The 23,287-nt window shown below is 46.8% G+C and overlaps 1 protein-coding gene across 6 annotated transcripts in view; it reads left to right on the plus strand.

Annotated features, from left to right (window-relative positions):
- PALM2AKAP2 (PALM2 and AKAP2 fusion) overlaps positions 1–23,287 on the plus strand; it is a 391,958-nt gene that overhangs the window by 352,394 nt on the left and 16,277 nt on the right. For 5 of the 6 annotated variants that reach the window (XM_054032673.1, XM_054032674.1, XM_054032676.1 and 2 more), the window contains one exon: positions 22,126–22,304. The exons of the other annotated variant lie outside the window; for it this stretch is intronic. In XM_054032673.1, the coding sequence (XP_053888648.1) occupies positions 22,126–22,304 (179 nt within the window). The remainder of the gene's footprint in view (positions 1–22,125; positions 22,305–23,287) is intronic. 6 annotated transcript variants of the gene reach the window in all.

The following is a 23,287-nucleotide window of genomic DNA, read 5'->3' on the forward strand; positions in this document are numbered from 1 at the left end:
GCAGCCGGGATCATTAGATCCTCTAGTCTAATATCCTGCCTAGCATAGGCCATAGAATTTCATTCAGTTACCCCTGTAGTGAGCTCAGTAACTTGTTTGACTAACCTATATCAAAGAATATGATAACACCACACAAGATAAGACATGTTGGCCCCTGCCTTGAAAAAACGCTTCGGTTGCAGCTCCAGGTAGGAGAAATGTGGTTGGGGCTGGTTGCATTTCATTTGTAAGTATTTTGGGAAGACTGCTGAATCTAATATTTATTTGAATAGCGCTGCTGGAAAAGTGTGTGTTTCTCTTACTCTTATTTTTCCAGGCAACAAATAGTTACCTTGTTTTTAATGTTGAGATGCCAAATATAAATTATATTTTTATGGGAAGATGACATTTATATTTGGAACGAGCCAGTTTGGACAGGTTTCTCTAAGCATGTCCTAGCACTGAAAGTTCAAGAAAGATCTCGGTTCCTTTGGCACAGCCTGCTTTGCTCGAACAGGCCTCTGTTTTAGGCGGCATTGATGGGAACTGATGGTTCCTTGGGGGTAGTTAATCCACCCCAATGCATAAGCAACTCCCCAAACAAAGATATGAAAAAGAACTCTGGCAAAACCGCATTGAAAGGCCCATGATCAATTGTATTTTAACCAGCATGGATTGAATCCTCAACTGGTATAAATCAGCATAGCCCACTCGAAGTTGGTGTTCCAGGATGAATCCCTACATGTCATCCTAGTTTTTCTTGCCCCGTTAGCCCACAGACTAAAGGTGTTTTTTTGCAATCTTGGGAGAAGCAGCATAAAATACAGAGATGTATGTAATTAACTGTTGCTGATGGGTGGGATCTTTAGAGGTTGAGATAACTGCTTTTAATCTTTATATTTGCAGGGGCAGGTCCTGGCCATAAACCTGGTTTCATTAGTGACCACTTATAGGGGTGATTCTCTTGTCTTACCGCACAGGAGGAAATCTACCGAAATAGCTCATGTAGAATATTCCAGATCTTTTATCTGATTGTAGGTTGAGATTTGTAGAGACTTCCAGACTGAACCACTGAAAACCTGTGCTGTTACTGCAACCAAATTAGCTCTTTCTTCAAAAATGGCAATGTTCTCCTTTCAGCACTAATATTCCACCATACCACCCTCAACAGAATGGGATTGGAGTGATCATGTGGAGACTGAAGAATTGGTTACTAATCTTAAAGTGGAGAGGGGTAAACTCATCAAAATCCTTTTGAGGAGACTTCACAGGCGTCAGCCTCCCTGTACTTAGAGATGTCGTTGTTGTTCTGCTCTGCAGTATGATAGATGGAACAGCTTTACTTGAGACTCGTGTTGGTCCCCCAATGTTTCATCTCTTAATCTAGTTCTTTCTTTTTGTTCCTCTGAGCCTAGCATTTGTGAATTATGAAGAGATACTTGTTCCCTTTTAGGGAACCGAGTTTGTATTATGACATAAATTTAGGAGAAAAATACATAATGTGAGCGTATTGTGAAGCCACTGATATTTTAAAAATTGCCAATTACCTTAGATAACAAAGGGCCTGATTCTGCCACTCTTATGCATGCTACAATTGTGCCTTACTCAGTGAGTAGTCCCATTGAAATCAGTACTACTCAGCAGGAGCAAGAGTGGTTCTAAATCAGTGGTTTTCAACCAAGAGTATGTGTACCCCTGGGGGTACTCAGAGGTCTTCCAAGGGTTACATCAACTCATCTAGATATGTAACCTGTTGTAAAAATAGGCAAATAAAAAGCACTAGTGAAATCAGTACAAACTAAAATTTCATAGACAGTGACTTGTTTATACTGCTCAGTATACTATACACTGAAAAGTAGGTACAATATTTATATTCCAATTGATTTATTTTATAATTATATGGTAAAAATTAGAAATTAAGCAATTTTTCAGTAATAGTGTGCTGTGACACTTGTATTTCTATGTCTGATTTTGTAAGTTTTTAAGTGAGGTGAAATGGGGGGTACACAAGATAAATCAGTCTCTTGAAAGGGGTACAGTTGTCTGGAAAGGTTGAGAGCCACTGTTCTAAATAACACTACCTCAATATTTGGTGAATTTTAGGTGTTCCCTGTAGTAAGTGTTGGTAAGCAGAGGGAATACTGCAAATAGTGAGGTAACCACCTCTATTTATCTAAGGCAAAGCTAGCAAGTTAAGTGTGTGACCACTGTGAAAGACAAAAATAAATAAACCCAAACAGGGAAAAAACTTAAAACAGTTTTGGCCGCTTTTATTGCACCATTCTATCCATTTTAAGCCTGATGCACAGTCTGCTGAAGTCCACGGAAAGTCTCCCATTGACTTCACTGGGCTTGGGCTCAGGCCCTGTGAGTATATGCACTATTTTACAAAGTTTTATACACTGTTGAACTCAAAAAAATGTGAGTAAGATTGTTAGAACAAAGGCCAAATACTCGCCTATTATTTCAGCTGTTCCCCATGGCCATAAACTCCCTTTCCCATATATGAACATATAGCAAGACAATCAATCAAAGAGGCTCAACAAATGTATCCTATTTACGGCCCCAACAGATGTATTCTATATACCCCTAAAAGGGAATTTAAAAATTCCATAGGTCAGCAGAATGTATGCACGTTAAGTCATTTGTTACTGGGTATAAAAAAGCCTGCTCTGCGCTTGTAAGGTGTGCTCCTCCCTCTGGCATGAGTCGAGGGGGACACCCGCTCAGCTGACTGATCAATAAAGAACTTGAAGCCGTCTTCTAGACTCCCGTGCCTCCTTGGGGTAATTGGGCAGCTCCAGGGGGAAACGAGCCCATTTGGCTAACAAATGGCGACCACGAAGGGACTTCTCTCCCTGTAGAGGGCACTGACCGACGGCCGAGGGCGATTCCGAGGAGTGGCCACCTCGAGCGGTTGGTTTGCTCGGGCCTCGGATCGTCACAATCGGCCGGGGCGGCTGTGTCCTCTCTAAAGAGAACTCTGAAGGACACGGAAGCAAGACGGCTTCAGAAGAAGGGGAAGTCTGACTGCCGGACGCGGCCACTTCGGGCGGTAAGTGCGTTTACCTCCTGGGTTTGAGGAATAACGCCCCCGAGGTGTGGGTTGGACGGTGGAAATCCCCTAGGCAGCCCGTATAAGGGAAGGTATATTAACATTGTCGTAGTATTATAAGTGTATTGTCGTCGTGTTTGTAAGTAAAGGGAAAGCAGCCAACGGCCAATGAGCAACGTCACTAACTCCACTAGTCCATGGGCTGTTCCTAACAACTATTGGGACTTGGAGCAGCCTCAGGGATTGCTCTTGTTTGTGGGAGGGGTAATCTTGTTTCTCCTCTTGATGGTGTGTTGGAAGCCAAGATTGTAACTGATTAAGGGATCTGTGTAAAATGAGTGAGTGCTGCTGATAGGTCTGAGGCTTAAGCTGACTTCAGCCGCCCCAAGACTCCTGCGAGGGGAAACCCGGTGACCAGGATATCTTGATTGCAAGGGGGGTCAGCCGAACCTCGTGGCCCAGCGGATATCTGAGTTAAAACTAGATCCCTAAAAACCCCTTGATATCTTTGTCTTGAACAAACCCCTGGGTAGAACATAATGGGGTCCGGACAAAGCACCTTCTCCAGTACGCCCCTGGGGTGTATGCTGGAAAACTGGAAGGCGTTTAGACGCCAGGCTGATTATGGAATTGTATTATGTAAAGACAATCTTGTAAGATTTTGTACTCTTGAGTGGACAACCTTCGGGGTGGAATGGCCCGAGGGGGGAACACTCAAGCCAGAGATTGTACAAGCAGTGCATAGCATTGTGACCCGGGATGGGCATTGGGACCAATATCCCTATATAGATATATGGCAGGACCTCGTAGCCAATCCTCCCCCATGGTTACAGAAGTGTAAAATACAAACTATTAAAACCTTAATGGCCCGTGCCCCTGTTAGAAAATCCTGTCCCCCTGTTAAGAAATCCTGTCCTCCGACTGTGATTCCTTCTGCCCCTGATCCTATGCCCCCTCCCCCTTTGTATCCTGGCCTCCCCGTTCTGGCATCCTCACTTGAAATCCCCCCCCACATCTCTGAGGATAATGCCTCAGCTGAAAGGGGTGAGCCGAATCACGAGGGCATTTCCAAACAAGAGTCCCCTTCAACTCCTCTGAGCTCCTCAGTGTCTGACCGCACCAGGAGCAAGACTGGCCCCGTAACAAATCAAAACTCCGAGACGCAGTGGAGGATGTCGACTGATTATAACCCTGGGGACACTAGATTTACCCTTATTGGTTCCCCAGGCAAGAGTGGTGAAGTACACGAAATGTCCTTGCAGCAGAAATATTTGTGTCCACTGCGGGAGGCTGTAGCCCCCGATGGCAATCTCACTATGATATATATCCCCTTTACCACTAGTGATCTATATAATTGGAAACAACAGAATCCCCCGTTCTCGGAAGATCCCGCCCCGCTGACAGCAGTGTTTGAGACATTAATTACGGCCCACAACCCTACTTGGGGTGACATGAGGATTGCTCTTAACACTCTGTTAACCGCGGAAGAGAGGCGCTTAGTCCTCTCAAAGGCCCGTGAATGGGTAGCTGAGATGGAGGAAAGCTCGGCCGCAGTGGCTGCACGGCTGCCAGAAAGCCCTCCCGACTGGTCACATAATGCGGAAGGCCGGGCCCTCCATAGCCAATACGCCACGGCTATAGTACAGGGAATGAAACGCTGCATTAGGAAAACCCCAAATTGGGCCAAATTGTATAGTATAAGACAGGAAAAGAATGAGAACCCAGCTGCTTTTTATGAGCGGCTCTGTAATATCTGTAAAAGATATACAGACCTCGATCCTGAGGATATCAATGGGAAACGGGTGCTAATCCCCCTTTTTATTGGGCAGTCCTACGAGGACATTAGAAAGAAGTTGCAAAAATTGGAAGGGGCTTCGGGCAAAAATATAGAGGAACTTTTAGAAATAGCCATGAAGGTTTATGATCGGAGGGATGATGAGGAGCGAAAGAAGGGGGCCCGCGTTTTGGCCATGGCCCTGAGAGAAGGATATGCAGAAAGGGGGGACAAGGTTAAGGAGAAGCCAGGGCCACTTGGGAGGGGACGGGGCCCCCGCCTGGGTCGAAACCAGTGCGCTATCTGTAGGGAAGAGGGGCACTGGAAGAATGAATGCCCCCGGCGACAGGCCATGGGAAAGGGACGTAAAAACAAAACCCCGTCCCTTCCCATCCTTTACAACAACACGGAACGTTCAGGGGAGGGATCTTCCCCATAGGGAAGCCGAGGGACCCAGCGGCCCCTCCTGGCTGCGCAAGCTGCCAGTCTGGATCCCACGGTAAAAATTAATGTGGAGGGCCGCCCAATTGAAGCCCTTATTGACACTGGGGCCACTCTTAGTTTGCTCCCCCTTAGTAAGGCTCCCCGAGGTAGAGCTCGGGAATGTGCCATGGTATAGGGGATAGAGGGACAAACCACAGCTTTGGAAAAAACTTTGCCTCTCCTAGTAAAGGTAGGGGACCGCCAAATTTCCCACCAATTTGTTTGCAGCCCCTCATGCCCCATCGCGCTGCTCGGACGAGATATTCTTACTAAATTACAGGCAGAAATCTCGTTTGATAAAGGGACTATGGAAGTTAGAATCCCTAAGCAGCAGTCCTCAAATTACCAGATGGCCCTGATAAGCGCTGGAAATCACTTCCCGGAGTATCGGGGGAGGAATGAAGAAAGCCAGCTGTCAGGGGTTAACCTTGAGGTTTGGGCAGAGGAGGGAGGCGTCGCTCGAGCCCGGAATGCTTCACCAGTGCATATTTCCCTTAAGGAAGGAAGCAGCCCGGTTCGAATTCGACAATACCCTCTTAAGCTGACCACTAGAATCGGGTTAAAACCTCTGATTCAAAAGTTTCTGCAGTGTGGGTGGATCAGGGAAGGCACGTCCCCGTACAACACTCCGATAATGGGAGTGCCTAAGCCTAATGGGCAGTATCGGTTGGTCCAGGACCTGAGACAGGTTAACAAGTTAATAGAGGCTCCCTATCCAGTCGTCCCAAATCCCCATACTATTTTGGGCCAAGTTCCCAAAGAGCACAGTTGGTTCTCTGTAATAGACTTAAAAGATGCCTTCTTTTCCATCCCCCTTGATTTGGAATCTCAGAAACTGTTTGCCTTCGAGTGGGAGGATCCAGATACTCACTATAAGGCTCAATACCTCTGGACCGTGGTCCCACAGGGACTTACCTGTGCACCCGAGATTTTTGGCAGCCAGTTAAGAAGGGACCTTGCCCCATTCCTGGCTAGACACCCCTCATGTAACATAGTCCAGTATTGCGATGATTTGCTCTTAAGTACTAAAACAGAGGCAGCTTGTAAAGAGCAGACTGTAAAGCTCCTTAATTACCTTGGGGCACAGGGGTATAAGGTTTCAAAGGAAAAAGCACAATTGGTTAGGCGACAGGTCACTTTTCTTGGGTATCATTTGTGCCAGGGAAGTCGTAGTCTGGGTAAAGAAAGAATCCAGGTGATACTCAATAACCCTCGACCTCAAAACCCCCGGGAGTTGAGGGCTTTCCTGGGGTTAACTGGATTTTGTCGACTCTGGATCCCTGACTACGGGGGAAGAGCCAAACCACTGTATGAATCCTTAACTAAAGAGGGTCTGCTTCATTGGACATGGACCAAAGAGATGGAAAAAGCATTTCGAGAGCTAAAAGAAGCCTTGGTTCAGCCTCCTGCTCTAGCCCTCCCCGACCCCCGGAGACCATTCACTCTATACGTTCATGAGAGGGGAGGGGTGGCTGCTGGAGTTCTATGCCAAAGGTCGGGACCAACCTGGCGACCCATTGGATACTACTCAAAGGTGTTGGACCCTGTCGCCAAGGGGTGGCCTGCCTGTTTACGGGCCGTTGCAGCGACCGCTCTCCTCGTACAGGAGGCTGAAAAATTGACCCTGGGAGGGGACACTGAGGTTGTGGTTCCCCACGGGGTGCCTCAAATACTGGGGACAGGCACCGGGGAAAAGCATTTAAATCCCAGTCGACATACCAGATATGAAGTAGGGCTCTTGTTAGCCCCTAACCTAACCTTTAGGACAGTTAGCTCCATAAACCCAGCTACCCTGCTGCCTGATCCTGAGGTTTCCCATGAGACTAGCCCCACGCATGACTGTATTGAAGTTTTACAACAGGAAACCAAACCCCGCCCTGATCTCTCAGACTTGCCGTGGCCCAACCCTGAAATTGAGGGGTATGTTGACGGGTCCAGCTATGTGATAGATGGCAAGCGGTTTACCGGAGCCGCAGTAGTAATTAAGGACAAAGGAGTATACAAGTTTAAACTCAGCCCTAATTTGTCCGCTCAAGCGGCGGAGTTAGTGGCTCTAATCGAGGCTCTCCGGTTGGGAGCTGGAAAAACTATTAACTTGTATACCGATAGTCGCTATGCCTATATGGTGGTACATGCTCACGGGGCCCTGTGGAGGGAGAGGGGATTTATCACAGCGTCAGGCCAAAGAATTGCACATGGGAGTCTCATTAAAACACTCCTTGAGGCTTTGATGCTTCCCCTCCGGGTTGCCGTGATACATGTGCGTGCCCATGGAAGGGCCCCGGAGGCCGAGCAACGTAAATATAATCAATTGGTCGATCAGGCCGCAAAGGAGGCCGCACAGGAAGGGGCCTCATGGGTCCTCATGGTCCAAGATACAGAAGCTAAAAACCCCCCTCCCCGATATACAGCCGAGGAGGCGCGCCATGCACAGGCTGCGGGGGCCCGGCAGGTTCCCCCGGGATGGTGGAAATTACCAGGGGGGGAGATTTTTGTCCCCCGGCCGATACTTCAGGAAATTCTCCAGCACATACATAAAGAAGGGCATATGGGGTCAGGAGCAATGGTTGATTTGGCCACCCGATCCCTTAAGGGGCTGGGTATGCACATGGAAGCCCAGAGAATAGTTAGTAATTGCCCCGTCTGTCAACGAACTAACCAAAAGGGGTGTGGCCCTCCTGCCCCAATGGGAGGCCGGCCCTGGGCCATGTACCCTTTTCAGAGATGGCAGGTTGACTTTGCAGAAATGCCCCCTTGCAGGGGCTATAAGTACCTGCTTGTATTTGTGGATCAGCTTACGGGATGGGTAGAGTGTTACCCCACCCGGCATTGCCAGGCTCGGGCGGTTACTAAGGCCCTGTTGCATGAAATACTTCCCCGATTCCATCTCCCCGAAACGATTGAATCTGATCAGGGAAGCCACTTTACTTCACAAGTGGTCCAACAGGTGTCTCAGGCACTCGGTATACAATGGAGGTTGCATACCCCCTGGAGGCCGCAGAGCTCGGGCCAGGTGGAAAGAATGAATAGGACTCTCAAGGATACCGTCACTAAACTATGTACAGAGTCTAGTCTAAAATGGCTTGATGCATTACCACTCGCCCTTACCCGCATTCGAAGGGCCCCACGTAAGGGTCTTAAGCTCTCACCATTTGAGCTGGTCTTTGGGTTCCCTCCCCGAATCCTGATCCCGGGGTTCCGGGAAGATGTAAACTGGGAAATGGGAAAGGACTCCTTATGGAAGCAGGTCTCCGGGTTGCAATCTGTTTTGTTACAGCTGCATCGGTACGCGGTGCCTTTCCAAGCCCTTCCCCTGGACCAGCCCGCGCATCCGTTCCAGATCGGCGATCAGGTCCTTGTCAAGAAGTGGAGGCGTGACCCCCTTACACCACGGTGGGACGGCCCGCACACTGTCTCGCTCATCAGCCAAACTGCGGTCAAAGTTCTCGGGAGCGACAAATGGACACACCATACACGGGTAAAGCGGTTTCTGAGCCCTAGCCCGGAGACTGAACTAGCAGAAGAGGACACCGGCCCTCTGCCCGCCCCGGCTCCGGACGCCCGGGGTGGCACAGGTGAAGACTCTACCTGGGAGTACCAGTACTTGGACGGACTAAAGGGACTGTTTAGAAAGAGATAATGAAATTGCTGCTAATATCTTTGTTTATATGCTTCCACCACTATTACGGTTGGGAGAATAGGTTTTTACAGCTAGGGGAGACAATAGCAGGATCCTTTAACCTCAGTAGCTGTTGGGTATGCGGAGGCCCAGGGGATTGGAATGAATGGCCTTGGGTAGCCCAGCCAGTGCCAGCTAAATGGTGGATCAGTAATTTAAGTATAGTCCACAAAGGAACAGAAGTTTGGGATGAGGATAGTAGCCCTTGGTGACTCTATTCCTCTGAGATGGGGATCCTTTGTCTAAACCGAACAAAACAAGAAGGGGTATATGTGGGCAAAAGCCAATGTGACTGGACCCTATCTCTAGGATTTGACTGCTATGATCACCCTAGTTGCCATACGTATGACTGTTCTAAATATCAGGGACGATGGAACCAAACCCACGTAAAACTCACTAATCATAGCTGGGTACAATGTTCCTACCAACAGCATACTGGCGAAGGCTGTAAGGCAGTTGGACAAGATGGGTTCTTTGATGCCCTCTTTCTAAGTTGCCAGCGAGATAATACCGACAGTAAGGATCACGTGGTACGCTGGTATCAGTGGGCATGGCAACATTCTAATGGAACTCGGGTAACCCATTTTAATCATTTTTGGTCTACTACCAATAGCCCTAAATTTGGTTGTAATTGCGTTTGGAAGGAAGGGGCTGGGGCCTGGAAATGTGACTACTGTAATCCTGACGGTACATCTATTGTATTAGGGGGGCCCCTGGAGAGGGGTAACTCTTTGTATTACGAAGAACCGGGCCCCGAGGACTACCCCAAAGCCTGGGATGGCCCCTTTGCGAATGGACAATGGGCCCTAAAAGGCCATTACTGGATATGTGGGCAACACGCTTATCGGAGATTGCCTCCAAATTGGTCAGGAATATGTTATGTTGGGTACATTAGGCCCTTGTTCTTTCTACTACCCCAAATTCAGGGAAATAAGTTAGGAATTAAGGTATATGACGATTTGATTAGGGAGCGGCGGTCCGTTGATTCCGCATTAACAGCTGGAAGCTCCCAAAAGTGGGGAGCTCAAGAGTGGCCCCCTGAAAGAATTATACAACATTATGGTCCAGCCACATGGAATCCTAATGAGTGGATCTCAGGGGCCAGGGAGCCCATTTACAACTTGAATCGGATAATTAGGCTGCAAGCCATCTTAGAAATAATAACTAATCAGACGGCTGCAGCTCTTGATCTCTTGGCCGATCAGTCCACTCAGATGAGGAATGTGCTCTACCAGCACCATCTAGTTCTTGATTATTTGCTGGCAGAGGAAGGGGGAATCTGCAAAATTAAACAAATCTAATTGCTGTTTATAAATAGATGATAATGGAAAGGCGGTAAAACAGCTAACAAAAGAAAGGAGGAAACTAGCCCATGTCCCAGTCCAAACATGGGGTGGGTGGAATACGGACTGGTTCCCGTCCTGGTTACCGCAACTGGGATGGCTCCGAGAAGGCCTTCTTCTCTTTGTACTCTTTATTACAACCCTATTATCCCTAGCTTGCTTTGCTCCCTGTGTAGTTGCATTAGTCCGACGAATGGCTAATCAAATTGTACGCCAACGCATGATGGCACTATATCAACCAGTTAAAGTTGAGGATTGGGGGCCATAGGGCTCTCAAAATGCTTTTAAGGGGGGAGAACCTTGTTAGAACAAAGGCCAAATACTCGCCTATTATTTCAGCTGTTCCCCATGGCCATAAACTCCCTTTCCCATATATGAACATATAGCAAGACAATCAATCAAAGAGGCTCAACAAATGTATCCTATTTACGGCCCCAACAGATGTATTCTATATACCCCTAAAAGGGAATTTAAAAATTCCATAGGTCAGCAGAATGTATGCACGTTAAGTCATTTGTTACTGGGTATAAAAAAGCCTGCTCTGCGCTTGTAAGGTGTGCTCCTCCCTCTGGCATGAGTCGAGGGGGACACCCGCTCAGCTGACTGATCAATAAAGAACTTGAAGCCGTCTTCTAGACTCCCGTGCCTCCTTGGGGTAATTGGGCAGCTCCAGGGGGAAACGAGCCCATTTGGCTAACAAGATGGTCCTTGCGAAAGGTGGGTAATGCTGGGGTACACAAGCCCCTCTTACAAATGGCTAAGTCTGCACCATGGGATCCCTTCCATAGGGCCAAGTCCTAATTTGAACAACTAAAAACATAAGAATGATTTTGCTGCAGTAATTATCATGCTGGACTACTCAATAAAAATTTGCATAGAAATCCAATGAGTACCCGGTATTATAATGTAATATGCCTGCAACGTAGAGTTCCTTCCACCAGGTCTGTCTGGATAAGTTTCCTAGTTTGTATGTTTAGCATGCTGGGGGTGGGTTTTCTATGGTCTCTCTGTTGTACGGCAGCTAGAAGTGAGAGGGGTTTACATTTAATTTTACACAATATCTGGCAGAGGAAATAGGAAACACATTGGCATTCTATGTTGTTCTCCTCACAAGTCGCAAACTCTCATTACTTTACTGGCTGGAAACTTATCTATCTAGATCAGTGATTCTCAACCTGTTTATCATTGTGGGCTGTTACGTGGGCCGCAGGCTGAGAACCACTGAGGCCCTGCCCCAAACCCTTGCTTTGAGCAGGTGGTTGGACTAGATGACCTCCTGAGAGCCCTTCCAACCCCGATATTCTGTGATTCTAATAGAATGAATGCAGACATGCCAAACCTGCGAAAAAAACGCAGAAATTGGGCTTGTTTTTGGCTTAACTGGCTTGTGAGTTGCTTGTTGGCTAGTTTTTGGCTTGTGGCTCATTGCTTCTTTTTTTTGATCGGCTCCCGGCAAGCAGGGACAAGGGGGAGAGAGAGTTAGGGGTGCACAGCGGGCCCACCACAGTCCCAGACTGCAGGCCGGGGAGGATCTAGTCACATAGAGTGTTGGGGTTCTTGGGGAATACCTTGTTTTGGCCTTGTTTTGAAATGGGATTAGCTTGATTTTTTGGCTTATTGTGAAAGTGAGGGTGCTTATTTACCGCGTGAAAGTTGGCGACTGTGAACGGAAGGTAAATAACCCAAGCAAGGTGAGCTCAGACCTTTGCCCTACTACAAATGCTGTCAACTCTCACAATACCTGAGGGGAAATCCTGGCCTTATTGAAGTAAAAGAGGTTTTTACCATTGGCTTAGGTAAAGCAAGGATTTCACCCTTGGGAGCAGATCTTCAGCTGAGGACTAGCCCTTGGATGGTTTTCTTAAAGCCCCAGCTCCTGGAGTCATATGATTATAAAAGAAATTCAGCTTTTTTTGTAAAGCTTGCAGCTTTGATCTCTGAAGGAGCAACAGGAAAATGAAAAGAACCCCAACATTTTTTTTAAAAGCTCATGATATTTAAGCCCATCTCATGATACTGGGGAGCCTGACGCACAATTTTTCGATGCTTGGGATTGGCAATACTGCTTCCAGGAATGATATACGAAGTTGCATTCAGATAATTTGGGTGAGGTCCTGTTTTCACTGCAGGGGCTTCTTTGTAAAATAAGGGGCCTGGTGTTCTTAATCCAAATAGTCCCCCCCACCGTCTCCCACTCCCCATCCCAGAGGTGGCTGCATTTCATTGGTGCTGGATGCATGCAGCTTGTGTAGCGTTATGGACTCCCTCCGGTTGAAGGTGTTACTTCAACAGAAAAATATTGTTTCTATAAATTAAAGAAGTCACTCTTCACTTTACCTTGCCTCCTCTCCAAAGTATGTTGCTCCTTCCTTTTGAAGGGCGGCAGCAGCGGTGCCAGGGTAGCTCCCCAAAAAGCACTAGCGAATCATATAGGCTGTGACCCAGAAATGCAGGCCATGTCCCAACTATGCTCTGGATTGTGTACTGAGCTTTGAAAATCTGGTTTGCGTTGTTACAAGTGAATTGCTTTCTGCATCTTTCACATCTTTCTTACGAGCGTCATTGTAAATGTCCGTTCCTTTCTCTAATCTTGACCATGCTGTCCATAGAAGGATATGGGTATTCGAGCTGTCAAAGAATTAAGAGTCACAAGGTTTTATTCTGCTAGGGCTTTTGCGCAGCTTTTAGTGAGAAAGCTGGTTAGAGCAAAACCATCTCTGTGTACCAGATGTTTCATCAGTGAATATGGGAAATCCCTAACAGGATGTGACTGATGCCTGATGGTAGTCATGGCTTTCCCTAAGCAAGCTGCCATTTATGTTCCTTGCTGATGTTCATGAGGCAGAAAGCAAGTTGTATCTTCCTCCCTTGCATGCCAAAACTCAGCTGTATCTGATGTGTAAATACCTTTCTTTTTGTGAATTCCCTTGCTAATTAATCCTCCTTAGAAATGAACTGCAAAGACTATTTTTAACTCGTTTGGAAGATTTCAGTACAGAATAAAAACCCAAGTCTGTGGCAGTTGTTTTTAAAAATGCTAATGATGATTGTACTTTCACTAAATTTGAGATAATGACTTCCCTAAAGTGCTGAGAAATCTGGGCATGGGAACTTCTCTTTGCCACCACAGCTACCATAAGCCTACGTAGAAACACCACTTCAGTCTAAAACCTCTTTTTCTCTCTCCCTTTTTTTCCCCCCTCGGAGAAATTACTATCCAGCTGAAATTTCTCAATTTCGATCTCACTCCAAAGATTAACTTGGAGGCAAGGGAAGGGGGGAGGTCTCAACAAAAGTGGATGAGTCATTTTATTATTATTTGTGCAAGCATGAGGAAGGGAAGATCGGGAGCCAAAATATATGACCCTTCAAAAAGAAAGGGAGAGGCATTTTTTTTCGTACATGCATAACTCAGAAACAGGGCTCAACTGCAGCTGGTCCCGGCTGCCGTGGTTGGCCAGGTGCTAGGGATCGTCTGCAGTCAGAATGCTGCTGCTTGCACTTTTAGGTATTTCTGAGGCCCTGGGAGTTGGGCAGTCATTTACTCCAGTTCAAAGAATAAGAAAGAAGGATGGTAACTGTTTATTAACTGTTGGAAAATTTGCCTTTTTAATGGCAACCACAATCCATGAGGAAAACTGTTTCGAAAGAAGAAGAAAAAAAATGCGGCAACAAGCCATTTTGTTGAAGTAGCTTCTGTTGAAATGGTTTTCCTCACGTGTAGCTGTCACCGTAAAACAAGACAACAGCTTCTACGCAGTTAATACAATTGTTTTCAGTATGCACACCCCCACCCCCACCCCCACCCCCACGCTGAGTATCTCAAGTACCATTGTTTGGTGGCTGTTGGTAGCTGCAGCCTTCTTAATGGTGGCTACTGAATTTGTCCCAAGTGCCAATACTATCTGTGGAATTTCTCCTCTGCCTTCCTTTCATTCCCCACTATTTCACAGCACACCAGCTGGGTGCACACACTGCACTTAAACTGGAAGAGAGAGAATGATCCTGTTTGTGAAGGAGTGTATTACCACTTTAAGGGACAAGCTGGGCTTGCAATCAAGGAGGCCCCACTGCACCCTACAAGTGGGCTATATAAACGCAAAGAGGATACTTGCTAAGAGGGAAGCAGAAGACACATAGGCTGCAGTGGGTAGTGGTGGCTTTCTCTCAGGCTCTAGGAGACCAATCTAACTGTAATTGCTTCTGTCCTGGAGCCTTGTTAAGAGAGGATATGCTATTTTGTTAGTGTGTATTGGCTTCTTCTTTCACCCGGGCTGCAAATTAAATCTCTTGCCACCCCAAGCCAGGGGAATTAAGGTGGGAATACTTACAACACCACAAGACCACAAGGATTGTGCGCAGGGAACTGCCCACACCTTTACACTGTCAAATAACATGGCAAATTCTGGGACTTGCAGAACCAAAGTCAAGTGCATTAAGGCCCTGATCCTTCACCTTGAAAGTCAATGCTGTTCTGGTTGCCCCATCGCAACAAAGATATATTAAAACTGGAAAAAGTGCAGAGAAGGACAACAAAATTAATTAGGGGTATGGAACATCTTCCATATGAGGAGAAATTAAAAAGACTGGGACTGTTCATCTTAGAAAAGAGATGACTAATGGGGGATATGATAGAGGTCTATAAAATCATGAATGGGATGGAGAAAGTGAATAAAGAAGTGCTGTTTACCCCTTCATATAACACAAGAACCAGGGTCAACCAATGAAATGAATAGTTAGCAGGTTTAAAGCAAACAGAAGGAAGTATTTCTTCATATAACACAGAGTCAACCTCTGGAACTCTTTGCCAGAGGATGTTGTGAAGATCAAAAGTAGAACTGGGTTCAAGAAGAACTAGATAAATTCATGGAGGACAGGTCCATCAATGGCTATCAGCCAAGTTGGTCAGGGACATAACCCCATGCTCTGGGTGTCCCTAAATCTCTGATTGTCAGAAGCTGGGACTGAACGACAAGGGAGAGTGACTTGATAACTGCCCTGTTCTGTTCATTCCTTCTGAAGGATCTGGTATCAGCCACTGCCAGAAGACAGGATACTGGGCTAGATGGACCCTTGGTCTGACCCAGTATGGCCAGTCTCATCCCCTTATGTTTTTAATGGGAGCTTTGCTGTTGATTCCAGTGAGTGTAGGTTCAAACCCTAAGGCCACACATCCCTGGGACAGATGTGACCGCGACTACTACAGGAATAGCTATTTCAGCTCAGATCTGGAATGGAGCAGGTGAACCGCAGTTAAGGTGGGAGCCATGGGATGAGGCCAACAGAGAAACCCTAGCCAGAGATGGGACAGGGAGGACTCCTCTTCTTGGAACCGAACTCCATAGAGTAGTGCAGAGTTCAGGAGCAGGCTTGCGTAGGCTGCACAATGAAACCCTTTCAGCACTCAGTGGGGCGTATGACCCACTCAGTCTTCCTGGCTTGGTCCCTGGCTCATCTGCTGGGACATCAGCACTGCACTGTCTCCGGAGGCATCCCACATTATATAAGGCAGATGGGAACCCTGCGTAAGGCTACAACTTAGTCACGGGTATTTTTAGTAAAAGTCATGGACAGGTCACAGGCCATAAACAAAAATTCGTAGCCCATGACCTGTCCATGACTTGTTCTAAAAATACCTGTGATTAAATCTTGAGGTGGGGAGGGTGCTGGGGGAGGACGATATGGGGGGGCGCCCAAGGCCAGTGACACCAGCTGCTGGAGGCCATGGACTGCAGCTGGCTGGCCGGGGATTGGAGCCGTTCCGGCCGACTGGGGACCGCTGCCTGGGACACCAGCCCTGGGGTCAGCCACACTGGTCCCTAAAGAAGTCATGGAGGTCGCGGAAAGTCATGGAATCCGTGACTTTGGCAGGGGCCCTAACCATGAGTCATGGCCTTGGTCTCAGAGGAGAGGTTTGTAGCTGTGAAAGGAATGGTTACATCTCCCTCCCTGAGGATGGGACGCTCCCCCTCAGCATCAGGTAAGGATCTGCAGCCATTAACATAGCTGGCTTTGTGCTGCAGACCAAGGCAGGGGCCAGATGTAGTTAAGGGCTTGTCTACACTACAGCACACAGCTGCGCCACTATAGCACTGTAGTGTAGACACTTGCTAGAGCGACGGAAGGCATTCATGTTTGCAGGGGAACCGTTACACCCTGCCTCCCTAAAGTACACTGGTCTCCAGTAGCACTGCTACTGGTCAGGTTATATCAGCATGATCATCATCAATCCTGTTTTTCAGAAGTTTATAATGTGGCTGGTTTATAATTCGCTCCTGGTAGAAACAGTGCGGACAATCTCATCCTGCATCTTATTTCTATTGTCCGGTTTTCATTGTATATCGAAGTTAAACGGTTTGTCCAGTGTTAAGTCATGTGAGGGGAAAATATAGGCTGGAAATGTTATTGATCTAAAGGATATTAGACCAGAGATCCACTATTGTGATGTGATTGCTTTTGAAATACTTTTTTTATTTATGGGACAATGTCAACTTGAACTTTATTTTTAAATTGACTAATTTCAATAGAGTCCCGTTTGTCACCGGACACCCTTGAAATAGTTTATCCTGGTTTAATATACAGAATATATTGCTCCCCTGTCTCTAAGGGTCTTCTCAGTAAGGGAGCCTGGATGGGCTAAGAGCAACAGAATGTACTTTGCTTGGGCCACCCTTGGTGCCCCACCCTCCCACTCTTCTGTGCACTCCCACTGCCTGGCCTCTTTAGCAGTACTGTTGAGGTGTAAGATATCCTGGCTTCTAAATTCCTCCCTGGGACCTGCAGAGGAATCCCAGGGAGAGAAGAACCCAAGCACCTGCTGCTCCACCCTCTGGGCTCCCTAATCCTGTGAGGGAAGATGGGGGCAATCCATTCTTCTATTGCTCACCCATGTAGAGGGTTGGGGAGGGAAGAACAGTTCCCTGATCCCAGAGGAAAACCAGAGAGGGGAGAGGGCTCCCTCACCAAGGCTCACATTTCTCTCCAGACCCATCCAGAGGTTTGGAGAGTGAGGAAAGGGTCTCTGCTCCTGGTGCCCCTTGGCTTGGCACAGGCATCCCAGGAAACAGCCTCCTAGCCCCAAACTTGGAAGGGTACAGCAATTCTGCTGTGTCAGCTGAGCACCCTCCTACGGGCCCTGGAAGAGCATACACAAGAGCATCCCCAGCCCTCCAAAGAGTGCATGAGACAGGAAGCGCAGCTGCCCAGAAACTGAAACGAGAGGGGGAGAGAAATCATTTCCCAGTAACTTTTCAGTTCCAGGAATCTGGGGGTCAGCCATCATCACAGCCACAGTGGAACCGCAGCATACGATTTCTTTTCCTGTTGACAAGACCAAGAAACAGAACTCTGAAGAGAGGGGTTTATGATGTTTGCTCTCTGCCCTTTCTTGATGGCCTGTAACCTTTCCAAAGGAGGCATTATGGATTTTAGAGAACACAATATATAGTCAAAGGGAGACATGTCAAGGCTATTCGGCCAAAAAGGTACCGATGGGCTGTGATTTGGATAGCAATTTTGCATGCACCCTGAGTGCTTGATCCCATTTCCGTGGGAGTTCTGCCATGGGAGCAGGCGAAGGCTTGTAACCTTTAACTCCCAGTCTCCTCATTGGCTCACCCGTGTTTCTCCTCTGGGAGCAAGATTCCTCATTTTACTTTGCAGCCTTTACACAAGAACTGAACAGAGGCACATGAAGCCAAGCCATGTCACACAAGCGCCAGCTGGCAACCCAGGCCCATGTGTCAGCAAATACCTTTGTTCTGGTTTGTTATCGTTGGATCACAAGCAGTGCACGCTTTCTGGATTTCTTAGATTGCTTTTTAAAAGGACTGTAAAAGCCACCATGTGACCTTGGGCAAGTCTCTGCACCTCTTTGTCTCAGTTTCCCCATCTAGAAAACGGGAATAATGATGATACTGCAGTGAAATGTACATGTAACAGTACGCTTTCCTGGATGGGCTCCTAGTGGCAATATAGGAATTTATTATTTGTATTATCATTGCACCTTGGAGTCCTGGTAATGGACCCAGGCCCCCACTGTGCTAGCCGCAGTACAAATACAGAACAAAAAGACATTCCCTGCCCCAAAGAGCTTACAATGTAAGTATAAAATAAGAGACAGCAGATGAATGCAGACAACATTCTGCAAGGAAACAATGAGACTGCACTGGTCAGCATGATAGCGGTCACAGCAGACCAGCATCCTAACTGTTGTCAAGATTTGTGTCGGCATCACTGCAAAGGAGAGTTTTAAGGAGGGATTTGAAGGAGAAAACTGAAGTGACTTTGTGGATGTTTATGGAGAGCTCCTTGCAAGGGAGAGGCAGGCCCACCTGGATGGGGAATACCTGGCGATGTTTCTTTGTTTAATTCTGATCAGATCCCCAAAGCCTCCACCTTGCAGGGTTTTCCAGCAGGCGGCGAGATTGAGATTGTTTGGGGCTGGAAGGAGCCGCTTTCAGTTATGAGCATTTTGTACAGCTCTGAGGGTTTGTTAAAGTGATAGGGTGGTTATGCCTGAGGAAGAAATCACAAAAGACCTTGCTGGGAACACTGAGGGCCTGATTCATCCCTGCAGTACACATGTGTGCCCAAGGGACTTAACACCAGCATTCAAATGCAGTGGGGAATCAAGCCCTGAACTTTTCACTTTTAACACAGACACGATTTTCCATTAGTTCCGTCAGTCGTTGGGAGTTGCTTTTATTCTCTTCTTTTGGACACCCCAAGCCCTAGCTAGCCAGGGCCTCATGCTGAGCTCTGTTACGTTGAGACAAATCCGTGATGTCTGTGGAGTTACTCAAGATGAGACTCTAATCCCATGGCATAGAAAATCCCACAAGCCTCAGAGACCCGTTGCAATTTCTAGGGACATCCCAGTAGGTTTGGGGATGAGTTTCCAGATGATTCTCTGTATTTGTGAATTTAAGCAAGACTTGTAACATTATACCTATCAGTGTTGTTGGGTTTTTCCGTGTTGGGTCAGAAATGAACCAAGCCCAGCAAGGGGATTTCTTGTTAAAGGTCTCTGTTGGCTTTGCTCAGATTTCATTTCTTTCTTTTAAAAGAGAGCCTAGAGCTTCTGAACAGCGTGCATTGATTTGCTGTGTGAGACCTCTGGTGGCCGCAGCTTTCCGTGACTTGTTCCGTGAGTGACTAGCTTTTTGATTTGTCTCAGCAAAGGAACAACTGAAAATCCATTCGCAATCCTTCTAATTAACCCCATTTGTTTCTGTGCGTGGTTTTGTTTTAAAAAGCCTCCACATCTAGGGGAAAGTTAGTGTGACTTTCTCTACATTTCCTTTCCCCACTGTAGCTGATTATATATAGGTTTAAACAGAAGAATTCTCCTTTATTTGATTTGCTTTCTGTAAAATGGCCCCACTCTCTTCTCGCTGCCCTGAAGTCCTTATTTCCAAGCTCTTCAGTTTCTTGCCTGAGGTTTGCAGTCATGGTCCTCATCCTTTCAGATGAGGAAGGCTAGACAGGGCTTCCGCCCAGCCTGTTGACATTACCCTTGAGTCAGCCAGAGGAGTTGCTGCCTGGTGACATAAGATACAACCTCTCTTCCCAGGAGACCTTCCAGCATCTGCCAGCCTGGAGAAAGAAAGCCGCAGGTCCGCAGCTGAATCCAGGGCCGCCCGGGGGGGGGGGGGGGGGGGGGAAGTGGGGCAATTTGCCCCGGGCCCCACAGGGGACCCCACGAGAAGAGCAGTATCCTACACCACCTACCTCCCAACCCTCCACTGCATTCCCTGAGGCTCCAGAGGGGTTAATTCAGTGGTTCTCAAACTTTTGTACCGGTGACCCCTTTCACATAGCAAACCTCTGAGTGTGACCCCCCCCCCATAAATTAAAAACACTTTTTTATATATTTAACACTATTTCAAATGCTGGAGGCAAAGCGGGGTTTGAGGTGGAGGCTGACAGCTCGCAACCCCCAGTAATAACCTCGTGACCCCCTGAGGGGTCCCGACCCCCAGTTTGAAAACCTTTGGGTTAATTTAATTTTAGCACCCTGTGTCCATTCACAGGCATGTGCTATTTTGAGCATTTCAGTTTTCACAACATAGGCTCATCCCAGATTCTGGAACAAGCTCAAATGCTCAGTTCATGGAGTATGTACATAAGCTATACTAAAGACAAACCCACAGTAACCGTCTCCAGTTTGTGAGGGACCCCGTGGAGCCAGTCTCTAGGAAACAGATACATTCATGGAGGTTAAGTCCATTAATGGCTATTAGCCAGGATTGGTAAGGAATGGTGTCCCTCTGTTTGTCAGAGGGTGGAGATGGATGGCAGGAGAGAGATCACTTGAGATGAACTGTTAGGTTCACTCCCTCTGGGGCACTTGGCATTGGTCACTGTCGGTAGACTGGATGCTGGGCTGGATGGATCTTTGGTCTGACCCAGTATGGCCATTCTTATGTTCTAACCTAAATGAACCCAAAGTTATGGAGACAGATATGAGTCAAGGAAGCCAGCAGAGTATCAGAAACCTGGAAGAATCTCTGACTGGATGGGCTCAGGCGTTTGGTCACAAGCTGAGGTGGTTCAAAAGTTTTGGATGTTTTTTTAAGCAGAATTTTTTTTATTGTTTCTTTAAACAAACACAGCGAGCAGCAAATATTTGGCCACACACTTCTGAAACCCCAAACCATGTTCAGGTTTTGGCAGACTAATTTCAGCTTTTCAATTAAAAAAACCACAACAAATTTTGAAGGAAAGCAGACATTGTCCCTGATTTTTTTTCTGCTTTTTAAACACCCATAGTTTTCGATCCAAAAAAATTTTGACGGAAAGTATTTGTCCAACTCTTTTAATGAGCTTTAGTGCCTTTTAGCACTAGCTGATGCTGAGAACCAGTGATACCTTGTAAAGGTGACTTGAAAAGAAGTTTTGGCAAAACTGGGTTTGTGCTGAGATGCGGAAATGTTTATTTTTCCCAGGGCTGCCTGGGGGTGGCGGGCAAGTGGGGCAATTTGCCTCAGGCCCCACAGGGGTAGCTAGGGTAGTTAAGTCATGAGCACGTTGCCTAGTGAGCAAGCGGTCCTGTCAGAGCTACAGCCTGAATTCATCCTGGCTCCCAGCGTTTTCATCTAACCAGTGGACATGGGGTTCACAAACTCTTCCCTCACCCGGACTACATCTTAATAGAGAGCGTGTTTCACAGATCACCTTCCCCTCCCACTCACAGTCACACGGACCAGCAACTAGTTGCATGGAAAAGAAATACTAGGAAATGTATCAAAGATATTTTTACCTCTTTTCATGCAATTTAGCAGCTGGAAACAAGAAGGAGCCACAACCATGTAACCGGACAGCCCTTCTTGAACTGCAAGTGCTCCATAGAACACAGTTTGGGCCCCTCTGCACTGTGACACTGTGCAGTTTTTTGAGTGTCTGATTCAATAAAAATAAGTCCAGTGATTTCCATAAGCTTGCATGTATGTCCAGAGCACAGAAGTGAGTCATTAGGGGTTGGGGTGATTTAACCAGAGCTCTAGTAATGAGCAGTGATAGGGTAGATTCGTATATATGTTACTTGACAGCTTTGCTAGGTGTTATGAAATAAGATCACTTAAATGTTTGTGTAAGTCTGGTCCTGGAGGGGGAAAAGGAGGGACTTGAAACTCACTTTGGCCATGTTTGTTTCAAAACATTATTTTGTAGACTACGTTTCAGTATTTCTCTCTGTTCAAGCCACACTGGAAATATTGCTCCAACTCGTTCCTTTTGCAAGCTGTGTCTTCAGTTGGAAACTACTTGGGAATCTGTCCATTTAGAAAGGGGTCCCTTCATGTCGTTGCAGGGACGATAGAGAAGATCAGGCCTCCTCCATCCCCGACAACAGAAGGTCCCCTCTCCCAGTCTGATTTACTGCCTGACGAGGCTGCAGGATCCCAGAGGCCCAAGAATTTGCTGCAGACCCTCATGGAGGATTATGAAACACACAAAACTAAGAGGCGTGAGAGGATGGATGACAGCAGTGTAAGTACACTCTTCCCTTCCCCTCTTCAGTGTGTGTTTCACGACAGGCAGATCGCTGTGGTTGGTAGGACAAAATTTGGCCTCTTAAAGATCAATTGTTTTGTTGAGAATGACTCGCTGAGTGCCTTAAAGATGTTTAAAGAATTTTTTAAAAAAATAAAGAAACTACAGTATCAGTTTATCTGAAGGGGGGGAAATTAATCAATCATAGTGGCAATCGTATAATAATAAACTCTGCCTAGTTGCCCTCTGTGATCAGAGGATCACATGTGAATTCACTGCTCACTGAAATCCTGCAATGAACTATGTAACTGCAGTATGAGCCTTATTGCTCATATCTGTGCACTACAAGTATTCACCCAGCACTCATTAGACTCCCAAAGTCCTATCCCAGTATGCTCTGGGTGCAGTGTAAGACCTAGGATGGATCCCCTGAGGGCAATATCTTCTTGGGTTGCTCCAGGATCTGGTTAGGAACTTGTGGAATGGGATCCTGGACTTACAGTGGACAGAATGCTGTTTCCCATTGAGTCTATTCTGTTCTTTCCTACAAGCAGAAAGGGGAAATTGACAAAAATTCTTCTCTGAGTTCTTCATATAAGTGCCTGCAGTTCAAGTTTTTGAACTACCAACATCGATGTTCAGATGGTCATCAGAGTAGGGGAATGGGTATAAATTTCATGGTTAATGACTGTCAGACTTCAGATGCATACAGTAAGCAAACTGTTCTCCCATCATATCACTGGGACTTTACAAAGGTGCCGCTCATGACTGTTGTGAGCATGAATGCTGTGTGGGTAGGAGAGATGGGTAGTACAAACCCTTACATGTATATGATTATTGTTAGTGGTTACTATTGGCCATTGTTGTTTTGTATTTGCTCTAGCACCCACAATGTGCCAGACTCTTTTTAAACGCTTAAGAAAAACAATCCCCATCCAAAAAGAACAGACTAACATGGTGCTACTCTGAAATCCCAATCC

This window comes from Malaclemys terrapin, chromosome 6 (assembly GCF_027887155.1).
Source record: "Malaclemys terrapin pileata isolate rMalTer1 chromosome 6, rMalTer1.hap1, whole genome shotgun sequence".
NCBI lineage: Eukaryota > Metazoa > Chordata > Testudines > Emydidae > Malaclemys > Malaclemys terrapin.